Below are 19,060 nucleotides of genomic sequence, written 5' to 3' on the forward strand. Positions count from 1 at the left end.
CGGTGCGGCTCCATCCGGGCACTGGAGTGCGGCCCCATCCGGGTCCCGGCGATGCTGTCAGGGCGCCGGCGGGGCGGGGCTGGGCTGCGGAAGACGCGGAGCCTCCGGCGGCCGGAGCGGGACTGGCCCTCCCTCTCCCCCCTACCCCCCGCGCTCAGAGCCGGCTCCGCCAGCGCCCGCCGATCCGGGGTGCCCTCCCCTCCCCGTCGCCCGGCGGCCGCCGCAGCTTCCTGGGGCTGCGCCACTGCTCGGCGCCGGAGGCCGCGCTGGCCCGGGCAGGCCCTGCCCCGCGGCCCCTCCCAGGCCGCGGCCTCGCAGGCAAGTCGCGCTTCCCGGGGGAGCGCTGAGGGTGGGGGGAAGCGGGCTGACCGGCCCCGGCCGGGTAGCGCAGCGGGGATGTGGGTGCCCCCTCGGTGTCAGCCCCGGCGGGAAGCGGGCCGCCTCGTCGGCGTGGATGTTGAAGGAATCCGGAGAGGCCATTTCTGTAAATGGCCACCTCCTCCGTGGCACCTGGGCGTTGGAAACCCCGTGAGGGTATTAAAGGGTGGGGTTACTCGTCCGCTTCGCCGTCGTTTGTATTTATCGTCCTTGTAGAAGCTGACGGCTAAAGTCACAGGTTTTCGGATATCAACTTTAGATGCTTTTTCCTCGTAATTTTGTTCTACGTCAGCTAAGCTACCTTTTACCTCCAGTCAATAAATTTTTTTAAGCAAATAGAGCTTGAAGCAAATTCTATCATAGAATTTTCTTGAGCAAGCGTGTGGTTCATGGTCTGGTGTCTCCTGTATTGTCATCACGCTGGTGATCGTGCCATTTGTGACTTGGGAAATGTTGTCTTAGCGTTCCTGTTTACATAGAGATGCTTATTTTCTGAAGGACACGGACTTAATGTTGTTGCCAGAGCTCTGCTGTAGTGCAGGTGTATTTTGTTACAACCGTAGCTCAGTGTGGTGGTTATAGTCTTCCCTGCTTAATGAACCAGAAAACATTCTTTAAAATCTTTGGTTTAACCCTTATACAAAATTTTGAGAGCAGAGTGGGAGAATGCAGTTTCTTATAGAACAAAGTGTATATGGTTTTGAAGTATTTGAAGACAATTTGGAGTGTTGTCTTTAAAATATCAATGTATTTTTTTAATAAAGGATCTGACTCGGGCAAAGTTTAATTCCATATGTTTTCACTACAAAGTTTGACTCATCATTGTTAACATAGTAGTTAAATTTAAGAACTTAAGTTAGAACATCTAGTTCTATTAAAGCTTTGTGCTTTTTGTAATTTTTTTCCATACATACCTGAAAATTGTACTGTAAGACATTTTATTTATTAGAAAAACTAGGGGTGAATTGCAAAAGTCAAAGAAAATAACAGAGGTTAAAAAACTCAGTCGTGTTATGGTACAGCAACGTAAAGATACTGACTTACCAATCAAGATGTAAGTGCTGTATAGGCTGTTTCAGACCAGTCAAAGCCATATTTTACTTATAGATTAATTTATATGGTGTTTGAAATATAAAAAAAATTTCACTTAGTGTTTTTCTCTTTCATTAATACGGGTGAGCAACCATGAGTTTTAGTTCAGGAATTTTTGTTATAAAGTAGCTACTCTGTAATTTTCAAGGCTTTTCACACTACTGTTTGCATTCAAGTAGCTCAGAAATTCGATATGCTTATGGAGCCAGAATATCATTGATGAATCCTCCATGAGTGAAATTCAACTTCACTGCTGCAGCTCAGCAGATGAAGGGTAGGGTTATGGCAAAGCATGTGTTAAGTGCATATTTGCATTTATCCATCTGCAAGAAAGTTGTCTGTGTTGTACAGGTGTTAAAGGAGAAAATAAGCTTGAGGTCTGGGCAGGGGAGAGGGACTGGTTGGAAGGAAGGAACAGCTTTGGGAGTTTCTGAGGTTAAAATATAAAACAGGAGTTAGAAATGGTCAATGTGATTTAAAAAGTTCAACACTGAATAAGTGCTTTTCCAGGAGATCTGGCAAAGTTTAAATTTGATACTTCTAGTGCGGCTGTTTAGTAGTGAAATTACTGGTTTGCATCAGCTGTTGCAGATTTCAAGGGTAATTTTTAAAATATAAATTTGTTTTAAAGAATTTATAATTCGTATTAGGATCCAAAAGATTATGTTTTTTGAAGCTCTTTTTAAATCCAAGGCAGCAATAAGCCTTTTGAGATGTCTGTTTTGAATCCTAGATTGCTTATCAGAAAGCATTAATAACTTCATTAAAGGTTTCAGAAGACTCATCATAGGCATTTTTAATGCCCTAAGTATTGCAAGTAATTCATTCCATTGTGAAATACTGTGTTCCATCTGAGAAGAAGACTTTGAGGGCTGAGTGAAAATGAAGCTTTACAAAACGTGGAAATCGTAACAGCGTCTATTTTTGTAGCTCACAGTATATTCCTAAGAAGGCAAATTAAAGAGCTAAGCTTCAGAAAAACTAGAAGTGTACATTTGCAACTATCTTTTAAAATATGGGTTTGTTAGAAGCCTATGGATTCTACCATTTTTTAAAATACAGATGTTAGTGTCAGAAGCCTATGGATGCTAGCACATACTTGTTTTCAGTGCTATGGGTCCATACAAAAGCCTAGTCCATAAAAAGTAAACATAAAAATTATCCATTATTAACATGCGTAAGTTAGGTTTGTTATATGGTGTGATAGAGAAGTGCAGCAGGAAAATTTTTTTCTCTGATGGCTAGCTGTAAACTTCTTTAATACACAACAGTTAACATCACACTGCATATTCACGCATAACAGCATGAACTGTTTGCCTTTCAGGATGATACCTTTGATGAAATACTGATCTTGCGTTAGAGTGTTTTATAAAGAAATCTAGATTTCAAACCAGATAACTGTTATTTGTAATATTAGAAATGTTATAATTATTTCATTTAGGTTTTGTTCCCATTCTCAGCGTGATGATGACAGTGGTAGCTAATTTGTATTAGTGACTATAAAACTAAGTGTGTGAGGACAAGTGAGACTCTCCAAGTGAAAATTAAAATAAAATGGACATATCAGATGGAACCTGTGCAAATGGAAAAACATAGGGGAAAAACTAAAATATTCAAAGGAGTGCTGGTATTTCTTAATATAATCAGCAAAGTAAGATCAGAAATGTTTTGTTTAACCAGAAGCATGGTCCTTCCAGTTCAGTTTAAGTCTTGATAATCCATAGGTGACCTTAAAGTTTTCCTATTAGTCTCATTTTAATGTAGTAATATTTATTATAGCAGGGATATGAAAGATGCAACAAGAAATTATTCTCAAGATTTCATGTATATGGAGATCTCATCATTCACGCATGATCCTTTATGCTTTCCATTCTTATTTTTGCTGCAAGATAATGGTGTTTTTCAGTATCTTTCCACATACCATTTTTTTCTGGTAAATAAAGTAATGGATGCTGACCATGATTTCAGGATTTTTTGTTTGGGTTTTTGATGTTTATTATGAAAGATTACCTACTATTTAATGAAACCAGCTAATTGATATGTATTGAAATAAAATGTATTTAGACATTAAAACATACTGATATGGTATTCATTCAAATACTAGCCTTGTTATTTTCAGTGTATTTGCATGCTTCAGATGTCAGTGAAAAAGTTGGCTCAACTATGATGTGTATTTAAATTGGTTTGGCAGGAAACACGGTTAGAATATTTAAACACGAAGAAAAATAGCTGGGTACTGGTGCTCTGAGTAATACAATGAAGCTATTTCTTAGTTAATTTTTAACTGAAACCTGCATTTTTAAACCAGGTATCAGCATACGTCATCTATTTTTATGATTTTAGCAGCATATAGAATATAATGGGAGCACTGGTGATTATATAATTCTGGATGCAGACAGCATCGCTGGAGATAGGCAAGAATGGAGGAAGGGTACATTTCTAGTTGCTTGCAGAGAAAGAAAAATTCTATGTCAAAGAGAAAGTAGGGAAGTTGTAAATCAGTATGTTACCTAAACTGGGGAAGAAAATCTCTGTCTACGTTAGTGACATTTATTTGTGCTAGGTTATCCTGGTAAATGAAGCAAAATGGCTTTTATCTCCACTATCCAAACAAGCATGTCAAAAGTAAATATCTGCAATACTGAAAAGTTAAGTGGATTTCTTTGCAATGTCATTTGTGTGTGCTCAGACTTTAGTGTGTAGATTTTAAGATCTATATGCAGTTTGATGGAGTGGATTATTGGTGCTTTTTTTTTTTTTAATATGACCTCTTGGTGCTATTTAGTGTCTTTTTATTGTTTGGTGAGAACTGAGAAAACTAAATTTATTGTTGTCATATTAATATTTTGGAGGTAGTGACAATGATGAATTTTCTTCCCCTTATCCTGCTGATTTTATTTCACCTGCGTTTATTTCAGTTTAAATGTTACGTCTTGAATTTTGCCATGTTAGATGTTCTCCAAGTAAGTGCAGTGTTGTTGCTACAAATAGTACATCTGAACTCTCTTGCAACTCAGGAGTGTATAAATATAAATACCGGAAAGACTGTGAATTGTTGTGCTGTTTTTTGCTTCTTAACCTGAAATGTAAAGCAGTACAGAATTTGTTGTTATGTCTGTGTTTTTTCTTGGATATCATTTGAAATGGCAGACTATCTGAGCCTGTAATAAAGATAATTTTTTCTTGAGCTATTGTCAGTTGTTAAAAAGCTGTTGTCTAAGCCTCACTGAAACCTACCATATTTAAACTCTCACAAACTCTTCTGACTGAAGAGTTTTTCAGTATTTTAGTGCTTTATTTTAGCATCATGTTTCTTCAGTTGGTCAGTATTATCAATTCTTCAGCAAAATAGAGTAGAGCAAGATGTGAGTTTTGAGCGGTTTAGTATGCAATCCCAAAATCTACCAAAGAAAGGGGTGTAATATATTAGTGGCAAAAAGGTATAACACCAGCCTTGTTTTCTGTGTGCCACTTGTTGGGGCTAAGTAGTTTTTCAGTTGGTTTTAAGGAAATAAATTTGTCACCATTGTAACTCAGAGATTTTTTTTGTTTCTTTTCCCCTAACTGATATGTATTATTGCCCACTTAGAGTATACTCTTATTAAATTTAGGAAGGAAAATTTACAAGTGTATAGATAAGATGTATTTACTTTGCTAAGAAGTGATAAAAGAGTAGAGTCATCAGGTTTTCACAATAGTTCTTAATAAACTTTATTATTCTTTCAACAGACCTCTTGTAAGTGTAAACAATGGAGGACCAGGAGAACCAAGTGCAACTCCTCAGTGAAAAGCAGGTGCCTAACTCTGAAAGCGGTTATGTGTGGCATGTCACCGATATGAATCGACTGCAACGTTTCTTGTGTTTTGGTTCAGAAGGTGGTACTTACTACGTCAAGGAGCAGAAGCTGGGCTTTGAAAATGCAGAGGCTTTAATAAGACTGATTGAAGAGGGTAGAGGTTGTGAAGTTGTTCAAGAAATAAAGACATTTAGTCAAGAAGGCAGAGCAGCAAAACAGGAGCCCTTGCTTTTTGCTCTTGCAGTTTGCTCACAGTGTTCTGATGCAAAAACGAAACAAACGGCATTTAAAGCTGTTCCTGAGGTGTGTTGCATACCAACCCATCTCTTTACTTTCATCCAATTTAAAAAAGATCTGAAGGAGGGCATGAAATGTGGCATGTGGGGCCGTGCACTGAGGAAAGCTGTTGCAGATTGGTACAATGGAAAGAATGGCATGGCTGTTGCTTTAGCAGTTACAAAATATAAACAAAGAAGTGGTTGGTCTCATAAAGATCTTCTGAGGTTGTCCCACCTCAAACCTGCCAGTGAAGGTAATAAATTTTTATTTACCTGAAAATACTCTGTTTTAAACGTTTTATACTTATTGTGGAACTATTTTGGAAACCCAAGTACCCTTATAGACTGATGATTTCTTAGTGATGGTATACTGTAAATTGCACCTTAAAAATGTGAGTGGTCATTTCAAAGTTGACCTGTTTATCTTCAAGGTAAACAGAGTTTGTTCCTTCTATTTCTTCCTTATGTCAAGAGAAGATAAAATAATACAATTCCCTCAATTTGTTCCTATTTGCTTACAAATGATTAAATAACACTTTTGTTATTTGGGAAGATCTGTTAGTTTCAAATATGTTAGGGTCCTTACTTCTAAGGAGAATAAGACAGTAATTGAAGCTACTGCTCTAAGTTGTGTGTGATTGACCTTTTTTATAGCTGGTTGGCAGGTCTGAGAATGAAACCTGCTAACTCATTTGCTTGCTAGAATGACAAATGCCAGTATAAAGATGGTAATCATGCTTGGAAAATATTTTTCTTTTCAATAGGAATTGCTATAGTCACTAAATACATTACCAAAGGGTGGAAAGATGTCCAAGAGGCTTACAAAGACAAAGCAGTTTCTGCTGAGACTGAAAAACTCTTAAAGTATCTGGAGGCTGTGGAGAAAGTAAAGCGCACAAAAGATGAATTGGAAGTTACTCATTTAATAGAGGAATATGGTCTAGTTAGAGAGCATCTTCTGACAAACCATCTGAAATCTAAAGAGGTGGGTAAACTTCATTAGCTTTGTATTCTCTTTAGAGTAACACTTTTCAGAGTCTTAAGTCTAGATTTCCATAAAAAATAACCCTCATGCTCTTTTTCAAGTTATTTACCCAGGTAGCTAATTTAAAATAATGAAGATCTTCATATAACTTGTACATTTATTTTAAAATACATTTATTTAATGTACAGATGTCAGTTCTTATAGTTTGGGAATCTTATCTTTTTTTGCCTTCTCTTTCTTTGATCATAGGTTTGGAAGGCATTGCTGAAGGAGATGTCCATTTCTGTCTTGTTGAGAAATTTAGGAAAGCTGACAGCAAATTCAGTGCTTGAACCAAGAGGTTCAGAAGTGGCAATAGTATGTGAAAGACTGAGAAATGAGAAACTGCTAAAAAAGGTAAGAACTTTTTCATAATCAGTGCCAGCCTTTGTGGTTTTTAATCTCTTCCTAAACTGTGTTTCTTAAGGCAACCTCTTTACAAAATAAAAGGGATGTTCTTTGGAGGAAATGTGTGGTTTATTCTTTTAAAAAACTGCAGTGGAATACCTGCACCTTTATTTTGAAAGTTGTATATATAATTTCTCATTTGATATTTTTTTTCCTCCTCTATTTCTGAAACTTTTCTACAAATTAAGTGTATTGACAGCTAGGATCTTTTCTTAAATTAGGGCTGTGGCAAGCTTTGCCTGTTGGGTTCATCCATTGCTTCTGAGTCTTCTAATTTAGAATCAGCAATACAAGCTTAAAAAGTGAGTGGAAGTCACTCATGTAGGATCGATCCTAGGAAATGAATGAAGAAAGTAGCGTAGCAGGTGAGAGGAAAAAGAAGATGGAACAAGGAGACTTTCTCCTTTCAGATTGCTTTACTATCCATCAAAGACGTAAGAAAATAAGAAGTAAAAGAGGGTTCCCCAAAGGGAGAACAGAATTTTCAGGAATTTTATGGGAGATAGAGAACACAAGTGGCTTTTTCTAATAGTTTTGTGAGTTGGGGAGAATTACAATCAGGACACTTCTTCAAGATTATAGTTGAATTGAGAAGAATAGTAGGTCCTTTTTTTCGCCATCCCACTGCTCTTCCCTTTCTCTGGTTTCTTCTTTAATCATACGTAGTTACTGAGGCACTGGAGAAAGCAGAGCAAAGATGGTGGCAATACCTTGATGGAAGAAAGACAAAGGACAGGCATTCAGATTTGCAAAGGTTTGCTGCTGGTAGTGATTAATGACAGAAACTCCCCTTGAGGAAAAAGATAACAAAATGTTGATAAATCAGTAAAGCAAAGATGTGGTTTAGAATATTTAGCATGTGGCAGCCACTGATTTGGTTTATGTAGGGAAAGTAAAAAAAGAAGAAAATGTTTGGACTATCTTCTTATAGTAAGAGGAAAATAAATGCTGTATTCTGAAAGTAGTTTATTTGTCCAGTTGTACTGTATCTGATACAAAACTAGTTTTAAGTTTGTTCTTCTCCTAGCTCAACTCCTTTCCCCTCAGCAGGACAGGGACTTTCTCTTACTGTAAGCCTGTGATAGAAAATAGCAGTGGACAATCACAGGTAAAGCTGTGAAATTTCACCAAAATTCTGGTGATGGCATAAGATAACATTTGGAATTTATTGGAGTATTCTGGCAAGGCAATGAGGTCCATTGCCAGTAACTGACAAGTATCAGTGCATAAAACAGCTGTGTAAAGACTGCATGAACTCTTCAATTAAAGTAACAATATACTAAACCAGAGATTTTTGTAGTAGGATCTTAGTTTTAGTTTGTTACTTTTTTTTTTTTTTTTTTTTTTTTTAGGATTTCAGATTTTCAAAAACTTAACTGTTGATTTCTTTTGCCTGTAGGGTAGAATACATCCATTCCATATTTTGGTTGCATTAGAAACCTATAAAGCTGGTCATGGAAGCCGAGGGAAGCTTTGGTGGCGTCCTGATGAAGACATTTTAGAAGCTTTAGATGCGTCATTTTACAAAACTCTCAAGGTAATATAGTTCATCAATTTGTTAAGCTTTTTAAGAATTCTCTGTTTTCTGAAAGCTTATTAAATGATCAAGAAAAGTTTGTTGGGTGGATAACAATTTTGAAATTTTATAACAAAAAATCTTAGGAATTGGAATTTTATTAAACAAAGAATCAAAACTTCATGATATATTCAGCTTTTGGCAACATTATTGTCCTAACGTTACCCTGGAAAGAATAAAAAAAGAACCCCACTTCTAGGGTTGAAAGCAGAAGAAGGAAGAAGAAATTAATATATTAATTATGTGTACCTTTTTTCCTTTTAGACAGTTGAACCAACAGGAAAACGCTTCTTACTTGCAGTTGATGTCAGTGCATCAATGACACAAAAAGTTTTGGGCAGCATGCTCAGTGCTAGCACAGTTGCAGCAGCAATGTGTATGGTGAGGCATTACACTTCTTTTATTTATAACTATTTGCAGCTTCGAGCTGCTCTTTTGATACAAAAGTGCTCTAAAGCTGGTTAGAAATCAGAAGGAAACTTATATATAATATTTTTTGGGCACAGAAGATGTGACCTTGTGTGTCACTTGTAGATCAGATGCTTAAAGCTGCTGGCAACCAAATTAAAGAAAGATCAATTTGAAGAAGTTGGTTTCCAGTATAAATCAAAGTGGTCAAGGCTGCTTTTTCACTTATCTTAGTTGAAAATACATTTTAATTTTTTTCAGAAGTATTCATAGAATAATACAGATTGGATTAAGAAATTTTGGGATAATTCTTGTGTGCATTTGAGTTACCAATTATGACCTTTGTATCACGATCACCTTCCCCTCCATTTGACATTCTAAAGCTTCTTGTATATTTATATTATAGAGGAGTCGAACTTTTGTTGGTGTTTAAAAATATTTAGTGTTTTATGTCAGAGGGGGGAGAAGAAATATGAAAGTATTTTTAGTTACAGTATTTAGAGCAGTTAAAACCTCTGATTTTTGCAATGTTTATGTGCAGTAATATTACAGAATATTTGAAGTGTAGAGTGAAGTGTTAGTGCATATCAGGAGCCGTGGTGACTTAAATACAAAAGGATATGTGATGTTGTGTGTGTGGTAGGGAATGCCTTGATTCAGACATTAAAAATTCTGAATAATATAACTAACTTGGTTTTGTCTTCCTCTTTCTCAGGTTGTAGCACGTACTGAGAAGGATTCCCATGTTGTTGCCTTTTCACATGAAATGGTCCCTTGTCCAGTGACAGCTGATATGACGTTACCTCAAGTATTAGTGAAAATGTATGAAGTATGTAAAAAAAACAAACAAAAAAACCAACCCAAACAAACAAAAAAAAACCCAAAACAAAACCAAAACACAACAACAAAATAAATTAGGAAATAGTTGTTGCTAATGTCAGAGTTTAGAAGTCTCAGCAGTTACATTGTATTTTCTTTGTAATCGATTCTAGTACTGTGTTTAGTCTGTATCTGTATAGTAAAACACTGGATTTTTTTTCTCCCTTTTATTTAGAGGAAGTCCAGCAAATGTCATTATTTCAACTGCCGGATATTAAACATTGCAATTTAGAGTGGCAGTGTTAGGTCACAATGAGTTAGTTTGAAAAGAATATTTAAAAAAATCAAACAAAAAAAAACCCTGGACAAAACTAAAATGAAATGAGTAAGTGAACTGTTGTTTAACAAAGAAGCCTCTGTGTGTGATAAATCATGAAGCTTACATAAAGAGTAATTTTTCCATATTTTACTAATTTCGTTATTGATGTGTTCCATGTATTATTTTTCTTTTAAGATTCCAATGGGTACCACTGATTGTTCCCTTCCAATGATATGGGCTCAAAAAACTCGGACAGCTGCTGATGTCTTCATTGTATTTACTGATAATGAAACCTTTACTGGAAATACTCATCCCGCAACAGCTCTTAGAGAGTACAGAGAGGTAAATATGCTTCTCACTGTTTATAATTGATGAATACAGTACAAAATAAATACCAGTTCTAAAAATGTTTCAGAGGCTGAACTAGTTGTGGCTTTTTTCAGTAAATAATTATATATTGTTAAAAAATTATATATTCTGCAGTTAGGCAGAATGAGTGCACATATTGCATTAATTGTGCATACTTAAAACCACTGAATTGCTTGGTGCACTGCAGTATCAATGAAAATTTGTTTGGTATTCAGGGAATATATAAATTTCTGCATTCTATATATAATTGATTGAATAAGATTTTTATAGTTCTTACAGAATGAAATTCGGCTCACAGAATTAAATTTAACTTTGATGTCTGCAGTAGATACTACAAAGTTTAAATGAAGTAAGGAAGATAAGCCTGTAGGGAAAGTGTCAATAGGATGAGGTGATAGTATCTTGTGAAGAAAGCTCATTATGCTTTAAAGGGGCTACTCTTAAGCTGTGCAGCTTCAGAATTTTAAAATAGAACTAAGAAAAATACCTTCTCCAAGCACATTGCTATTAGAAACTCTAATTTAATTGGCAAACAATCTTTTATGCTTTGAAGGAACTATTTTTTAAACATCAAAAAATACTTTTTGGCAAGCTTGTATGTATGGACATTAATCTTCATATCATGTCCACTCAGTTGAAGTTAATACCAAAAATTGTTAACTTGCCCACTGTGTTTTAGTTTTCTTAGTTGAGATTAGCTCCCATTCTTAAATTTGTTCTTTAAACAAAGAGGTCCTGTACTCTGGCTTTCATGCCACTTGCTTTGCTTTACCTTACAGGTTATTAACTTGCAAATTCAGCTCATTTAGCAGAATTGTCTAGGCCACAGTTGTTGTATTTGTTCAACCAACATTTGGAAATCCTTGCCTTGGACAAAAACACACTCTGACTCCTATCAGATGATTTGATAATAATTATTGAAAGTTTTTACTCTGAATGAACTTCAGAATAGCAAATGCAATGCTTGCATTTGAAATAATCTATGAATCTTAGTATTGCAGGAAAGTTGTGCTAGTATACCTCATGGTATTTTTTTTCCATTTATTTAAATATATCTACTGCAGGTTAAGTACAATGTTAACAGGCAGTCTGTAATTCTGGTTATGGTGAGATTTGGTCCTCTGGCATGTTTAAGTTACTATATATGTGTGTTCTGATTTTTTTTTTTTTTTGTCCTTTCTCTAGAAAATGGGTATTCCTGCTAAATTGATTGTTTGTGGAATGACCTCAAATGGTTTTACGATCGCAGATCCAGATGACAGAGGCATGTTGGATATATGTGGTTTTGATACAGGAGCTTTGGATGTTATTCGAAACTTCACTTTGGATTTGATTTAATTTTCTAGGTGTTTGCTCTTCCCAGTGGGTCCATTGCTGGCAACAGACTTCACCCTGGGAATTCCCAGCCAAATATACTTTATTAGAATATGGCACATTATATATATATCAGAATGTTACGTTTTTGTGAAGGGAAAATAAGAAAAGCAGATGAGAAATCTCTTTTCTCTTTTTTCCTGTTGCACACAATTTAAAATAACAGTGTGAAGTTTGCTAACAGTAGCTACAGGGTTACACAATACATAATTTAATTCATTTATAATAGACTATAAACACTGAGAGATTTTTAATTCCCCCCCCCCCCCGCCCCAGTTGCTGTGGAATGTTTGTTTGCAAGAATAAATTGGTGAATTACTCTTAGGAAAAAAAAGTGGGGTTTTTAATAATGTCAGTTTAACAGCAACTTCGTTGAGAGGGATTTTTCTTTGGGCTTTTTTTAGTCTTTGTATTTTAAACAAATTACTAAGGTTCAACAGTTTCCATTGTTACACTGCAAATCTACAAAACAAGTATTTTCTGGTACGTATGAGACCATGTGACTGTGATGCAACATAAAAGTTAGCCAGTGAAATTTTATACTGATAAAACTGAAAGTGGAAGAGCTTATGCTAATCTTTTTCTATCTAGATTATCATCTGGGGTTTCAGGAGTAAAGTGTAATTCTCTTTAGATAAATTGAGGGGCAGTTGCTGTACAATGCAATTTCAGAAGCACTGTTTTAGAATTAATATGCTTTATAGGAAGTTCTAAAAACTGGTTTTAGTAGAAAAAGACCTTGGAAATGGCTGGGAAGCCACATTCAGTCCGTGTTACAACTTCAGGAAGCATCAGCACACTTTCAGCCAGAAAGATCAACAAGGGCATGTGTCTTGGCCTGCTCTTGAAACCTGAGCGGTAACAACCAGAAACAAAAAGCTACTTTTTCTTCAAAAGAATGCATTCAATGATACAGAAACAATCTTCCTAACAGGAGAGTATTTCATTTTATAAAACCTGTTTGTAAATAAATGTTACTTCTGATTTCGTAAATTAATTCAAGCTAACATTTTTCAAAACTACCTCCAGTTTATAGGGACCAATTCTTAAAAATGTACAGTTGCCTCCTTCATGTTCTCAAAATCTTGTTAAAGAAGTGATTGAAACTGGATTTTTATTTTTTTTTCTAATCTGATAATAAGAGTGTGAGTCAATAAGGAGAAAGCTAGTGAATATCTTATCACTTTGGAACAGGAGTTGATAGCAATTCATGTGTATATGTATTTAATTCTCTGTGTGTGTTTTTATATATGTGTGTATAGGGGGGAAGTTAAAAGATCTCTTTAGCAGATCACAATCTTAGAAGAAGAGAAAAGTTTTTTAGTGATGCTTTTACAACTTCTCCTAAGACATATGTATGCCAGTCTCTTTTATGCTAATTCTGGCTGTTTTAAACAGTGAATTTGATGTTAATTTGAAAATAATTGCAATTTATAAAAATAACCCAGTTGTGGTAAATGACATGTAAGACCATATTTTTCTGCCTAAAACCCAAGCTTTTAAATGTAAAATTTGAGTTCATATTATACTTTTGATACTTGTAACACTTTTCATTATGCCTCATACATATTGATTATAAATTCAAAGCTCTCATTCTGTAGGATGGATATCTCTTTTGGTGCTAAAATGTGAGGTGACATGTTACTGAAGGTATTCTGCTACATACTTATACTCTACCTTAATGAATAAATCAAAACAGTGAAGGAAGCCTTTTCTGACATTAAAACCATGGCTTAAAGAATTGATGGTAGGAATGTTACCTTTCAGCGGACATGAATGTAGTTACTTCTGAATCATCACTGCTCTTAACGATACCGCTCTGATAGAATGCTTGAAGAATACAGGACTGCCACCACCTTGTCAGGTGACATCTAGAAAAAACAAGTGTTCCTATAAAAGCTGAGACATAGCACTTTGAGTTTGAAAAAAGAAAATTAGCCATTTCTTATGAAAATTTTCTTACCACTTTTAGTCTCCTTTCTAAATAAACACCATGAATATGGGGAGTTAACTCATTTGCTCAATACATGTTAATAATTATTTCAAGTAAATGCACTGATGTTTTGGGCTTGGTTTCAGTAGTAATGTGTTTTAAATTACACAAGTCAAACATCTGATTAGGTGTTTCCTTCTAAGCTAGAGATGTTGAAAATAACTGATAAGTATCTTTTGCAAGTACTTTTTCTTATTTGGAGTAGTATTTGTGAAGTAATAGGAAATACTTTGGACTAAATATAAAATGAAAACTTAAACAGGTATTTCAAGTAACTTTGTGCAGTTAATTGCAAAAATTTACTGCAAGTAAAAGATTAGACTAGTTACTAACAGATTGAATGAACGGTTATAGTAGTGTTGCATCTTTGAAAGCGTTTCAGTTTAAAATACAGTTCCTTGAACTAGAGTGTAAGTGAAGATGAACTTTTCAGTAGAACTTATAGAAAATGTAGCTCCCTGTAACTATTGACACTGGATAGCTATGCACCATGTTAAAGATAGTCATCCATGCTGGAGTACATAATATGCTCCTAAATATTTACCGTATCTCTGTACTAAAAAATCTTGTTAGAATTAGAATATTCTAAGTGGTTTGGTTATCTGAATCTGATGTAAAACTAGCACCAATGAGATCATGTTGTCATCTGTTCCTCCTTTAACATTTTCATAGAAAGGGGAAACTGAAGTAAATGCTGACAGCTGAAACTTTATAGTATGGTGACCTTTGTTTCTGTCTGGTTTTGTTACTATCTTACAGTAAGGGGCATAGAAGAATGATGCTGCATATTCTTTTTCCATAGACTGGATCTTTTGTATCTGCCCGTATACTGAATTTTAGGGGACAGCATGACTCATTTGCCATAATACAAATTTATCCTGATTTTAGTCTTTAGTTATTAAACTGATAATTTCCAAAACCAATATCTGGACATCTAAAGAGGCAATAATTACTGCAATGTTTGGGGGGAAAAAAAAAAAAGTGAGCTAAGACAAAGTATTAAGCTTAAGCATTAGTTCAGTAAACAATAAATAACCTACCCTTTCACCAAAGAGGAGACACTGACTCTTTCAAGTTAGTAGTGGTGTTTGCATTGGAGGAACACTTTGACTAACAAAACAAAAATGGGGCTATAATTGTGCATTGCAATTTACCAGTAAAAATTGAACAGGGACAAGTTTAAAGATAGTCAATTTTATTCAAAACATTAATTAAAAAAAAAAAAGTCTAAATGCAGAATGCAGTTGTAGACTGGGTGAATGCAAGTTTCCTGATATCTAACAGAATTAATAGGCTTTCAGTTTGACTGCCATTTCACTGTGACCCCCTTAACAATTCTTCAATATTACACTATTATGTCTAAGACTACAATGTTCAGGCACTTTAGCTTTAAGAAAGAAGAAAAGGATGTAATGTTTGGAAGCACAGCAGAGGTAAAACATTTTTCTGTAATGAAGGACTGTAATGAATGAACATCAAAGGTCAGGTTTCTTCATGGAAGGGATACAGTCGACAATGTGGAGAGGGCAGAAGGCACACAAGTTTTCTTAAAAATCATGCAATGCATACATCAGCATTATGTAATAAATTGAATCAAGACAGTAATAATTTTGCCAAGAAACAGAATTTCGTGTCAGGAATTTTAGACCTGTAGCAAGGAGGAGGAGAGTTTGGGATGCTTGTAGAATTAGATTACAGGCAAAATATGGGTTCTTCACCTACAATCCTATGTGTTTAAAAAAGTGAAGTCTAAAAGTAGGTGTAGATCTGAAGTCAGCAGGGCCAGTCTAAGTGCCCACTATGTGAATAGGGCCACTAATAACTGGCCCTATAATACCTTGCTGCTTAATACCACTGTTAAACCTGTTTGTTAAACATAAGTCATTGGGGGGGTTGTGTTGGTTCATTTTCACTGTTGTTGTCTAATTTAGGCTGATAAATGGGTATGGCTTTAAAAGGCTATTCAAGGAAGTATATATTCTTGGCTTTAAGAATACATCAGCAGTTTTGGAAATGTATTTTATTAATGCCTCTGTCTGTAAAAAACACTTAGGAAGGCATTTTTCTCTATTGCAAGATGCTGTGCTGCTTAATCACGTACCTAACTCATAGCCGCTGTACCAGAAGCATTAGTATTGGTTCCATTTATTTTGTTTCTTGTATTACCTTTTTGCTTTGCCCTTCCTTTTCGCGGTTACTGTTGGCTTTTTTTCTCCTCTCCCATCTCCTTGTCACCTCAGGCCTATATTTTAATCTCTTTTCACATGCAAGCTTTGGTCCATTCCTTTTTTTTTCCCCTCTCTCCTTCTGCCTTCTCGCTGTCATTGAGCATGCTAGCTTAGCTAAATAACTCAGACCAGAACTGATGTCATAGTATTTATCTTAATTTTAAGAAACTGGATAATTTTTTTCTTTCCTTTGATTATATAAATCTCTTACAAAACATGTAATTTGCTGTATCTATCAGATTTTTTGGTAAAACTTAGTGTAAAGATAAGTGACAAAAGTATACTTTATTTACAAAAATCCAACATCTGTGTTTTGAATGCGTGTTTTATTTTTATAAAGTAACCACTTAAAATTGGCTTTTCAAATTTAAAGCTTTTTTCCAGAATTAGTTCAGTGAGTTGGAACTTTCCATTCTGTTAAATATTATCAAGCTGCTATTCTATGTAGAATTAGGGAAACATTTAAATTAATATTCTGGATAAATAGGCAGCTTCTTTGCAGTATTGATTAGAGAAAATCTTCAAAGAATAGGATGTAGAAGTAAACCTAAGCAAAGAATCATTTGTCTTGCTTGTGCTTTTAATTTTTTTTTAAGCATTTCATTAGTTTATAGGTTTATTTTGCTATTTGCAGCAGTTCATAGTGGACAAATATGCTGTAAGCTGTTTTAATGACTTTACTGCTGGAATGGTAGAGATTTCATCTTGCTGTGACACAGTATAGTATACAACATTGCTGAGTAAGAGTTATGGGGGAGAGGTAAAACACTAGGACAGTGTATTATATATGTGCTGCTCTGAGAGCTAAGATTTAAGATCAGCTAATTTCAGCAGAAGGTATAGTGTCTTTAAATATGGGTGCTTACATTTGGATTTATAATTTTGATATTGTAAAGTGTGGTTTCTTTAGGTATTTCTGCATTCTGAATTTAAGTTTATATATATTTGCATATATATGTGGTATGTTAAGAACTTTTTACAAATGCTTCATTGATAAATAATGAACATAAATAGCTGTTTTCCTAATGTTACCAGCTTTTCAGAGTTAAGCACAACTAGTTACAAATAAAATGTCTTTTCTGTTACATTCTCCTATAAAAGTGCAGTTCTACTCTTTAAAAATGAGTCATATAAAAAAGCAACAGATGAGCACATTTACAGCTCTGTCTGGTTAATTAAGTAATTTGATGTTTGTTTTCAGCTTCTTATGCTTCGTGGGAGCATGGTATTTAAGCTGATGTGAGCAGGTATGTCTAAAGTGTAACTACAGAATCTTTTAGTGGATAATTTTTAATATTCAGATCCCAGGGAAAGCATTATTTTAAGATAAAAAGCTTTGTCCTGGAGACAATGCTAAGCAAAAAATATGGAAATTTTTAATTACTATTTTTGAGTCCCTCCCCCCCTTTTTTTTTTCCAGAGTAGAACCACACTTTTAACAGCCATATCATGTTTAAGTAAGTTAACCATAACATGGCTTTGTGCCATCCAATAATGAAGGCACTGTCTTGCTGCTACTTTCTATGAAATGATACAAAAATTCATGAGAAACTATTTGGATAGGGAGCTTTAATATGGTTAAAAAGAAACGTAATTAACCCTTTGAGTGCCTTAAGACATATCTTCTTTAATAAATGGGCACTCACTTGGATCTGCGGGCATACGGCATGTTTTCTCAACAGTTGGGATAGAATAATTGCCTTAAGTGACAATGCCCTGGGATTTCTGAGACTTAGAACTCAAAGGGTTATTTTAGACTACTGTTTTGGGACTTTTTTTTTTTAAAACAGGGAACAAAATGAAAAGGTCTTTCTTTGAAAAATTCCTTTGCATACTATTATTATTATATGATGGATTTACCAGCTTTCAGGTGCAAAATTATTGTTAATCTGAGGAAACATAACTGGCCTAAGAATTCTACACAGAGAAAAAGAATACTTGGTTACCACTGTATGTGCAAAATAAATTGCTTTATTAAGTATAAATTTAGAGATGCACATTTGTGTGTCTTTACCTTGATAAGCATGTCCCTGTAAACAAAATTTTAATAAGGCAGCAATGAAAGTAGCAAAATACAGTAAACCTCAATAATAAAAATATAATAAGGTCAGTGTGTTTAATTAGCTCATTACATGTTGAAGATGCACAGTTCAGACAACTATATACTAAAGACTTTCTACAAATGGTGCAGTTCAAACTTATTCAAACCTGCATCACAAAAACGAAGCTGTCAAATTTAAGTGATGCTCTTATGGTCCTAGTTATCTGTAGTTGAAGATAAGTGTGACACTTTTTTCCCTTGAGGGGAAAAAAGTAGTTTAGGTGCATGCAGCGCTGAAAACAGTGGAAATAACAGGAGTGTTATTCACAAGAAGTGAATAAAAATTCATTGACTAATGGTTTTATTCTGAACTGTGCACCTTTAGTAATGTAATGGTCCCTCTTACTGAAGAATGGGATATAATTTTCTACTTGCACCTAAACTTTCTTCAAATAACTAAGAGTCTTGACACTGCCTGGTCTGGCTTTGGATGTACATTTTACTGAAACTATTGAATTTAGACAGTTCTTTTAAACATCTAACTGCAAGTTAAAATTGCTAGTAAATTGCATTCTGACTGTAGAATTTAAGTACTAAATAAACTCTATGCATATTAGACCTATTTTACGTGGTCTGAAATTTCATAACAGTGTTGGATTGATCATAATGTAGTTTGTAACTGCACAGTTTAGTGACAGCAAGCTGTCTGGTTCCCCTAGGCTATTTCTGAATGACACTGTATAGACTGATACTTCATAGTGCAGGGTGAAGATGAAAGCAATTACCTACCTCTCTAAAGGTGCAAGACTCTTTATTCCCTTTTCTGTAGCAACTGGACAGACAATTTGGTAGCTAGGTGATCAGTCACTGAAATGTAAGAGAGGCAGACATGCATACAGCAATATTGCTACAAACTTGTTTTGCTTCCTGCTTTCTTCACAATTACAATTTTAACA

The 19,060-nt window shown here is 35.1% G+C and overlaps 1 protein-coding gene across 3 annotated transcripts; it reads left to right on the top strand.

Annotated features, from left to right (window-relative positions):
- The first annotated feature begins 116 nt into the window (after window positions 1–116).
- On the top strand, window positions 117–18,726 carry RO60 (Ro60, Y RNA binding protein). 3 transcript variants are annotated; one of them, XR_011325799.1, is made up of 9 exons: window positions 117–318; window positions 5,200–5,799; window positions 6,310–6,530; window positions 6,780–6,926; window positions 8,377–8,514; window positions 8,818–8,934; window positions 9,677–9,783; window positions 10,295–10,441; window positions 11,654–18,726. XR_011325799.1 is itself a non-coding variant. In XM_069789342.1 (9 exons), the coding sequence occupies exons 2-9, from the start codon at window positions 5,220–5,222 to the stop codon at window positions 11,804–11,806; spliced, it is 1,617 nt and encodes a 538-aa protein (XP_069645443.1). In that variant the 5' UTR covers window positions 117–318; window positions 5,200–5,219; the 3' UTR covers window positions 11,807–18,726. The 3 variants fall into 3 exon arrangements, 2 of the variants coding, with proteins under 2 accessions (XP_069645443.1, XP_069645444.1); XM_069789342.1 differs by having other exon boundaries at window positions 9,677–9,790; XM_069789343.1 differs by lacking the exon at window positions 117–318 and having other exon boundaries at window positions 5,200–5,264; window positions 9,677–9,790.
- Window positions 18,727–19,060: the final 334 nt, after the last annotated feature.

The sequence above is a fragment of the Haliaeetus albicilla genome, chromosome 8 (genome assembly GCF_947461875.1).
Source record: "Haliaeetus albicilla chromosome 8, bHalAlb1.1, whole genome shotgun sequence".
Taxonomy (NCBI): Eukaryota; Metazoa; Chordata; class Aves; order Accipitriformes; family Accipitridae; genus Haliaeetus; species Haliaeetus albicilla.

What these genes read in the sequence shown, in the direction of transcription:
- RO60 (XM_069789342.1), top strand. Translation starts at nt 5,220, where the DNA reads ATGGAGGACCAGGAGAACCAAGTGCAACTCCTCAGTGAAAAGCAGGTG. An exon ending in ATGAGAAACTGCTAAAAAAG is followed by an intron (nt 6,927 to 8,376) that starts GTAAGAACTTTT and finishes TTTTGCCTGTAG; the next exon opens with GGTAGAATACATCCATTCCA. An exon ending in CTCTTAGAGAGTACAGAGAG is followed by an intron (nt 10,442 to 11,653) that starts GTAAATATGCTT and finishes TCCTTTCTCTAG; the next exon opens with AAAATGGGTATTCCTGCTAA.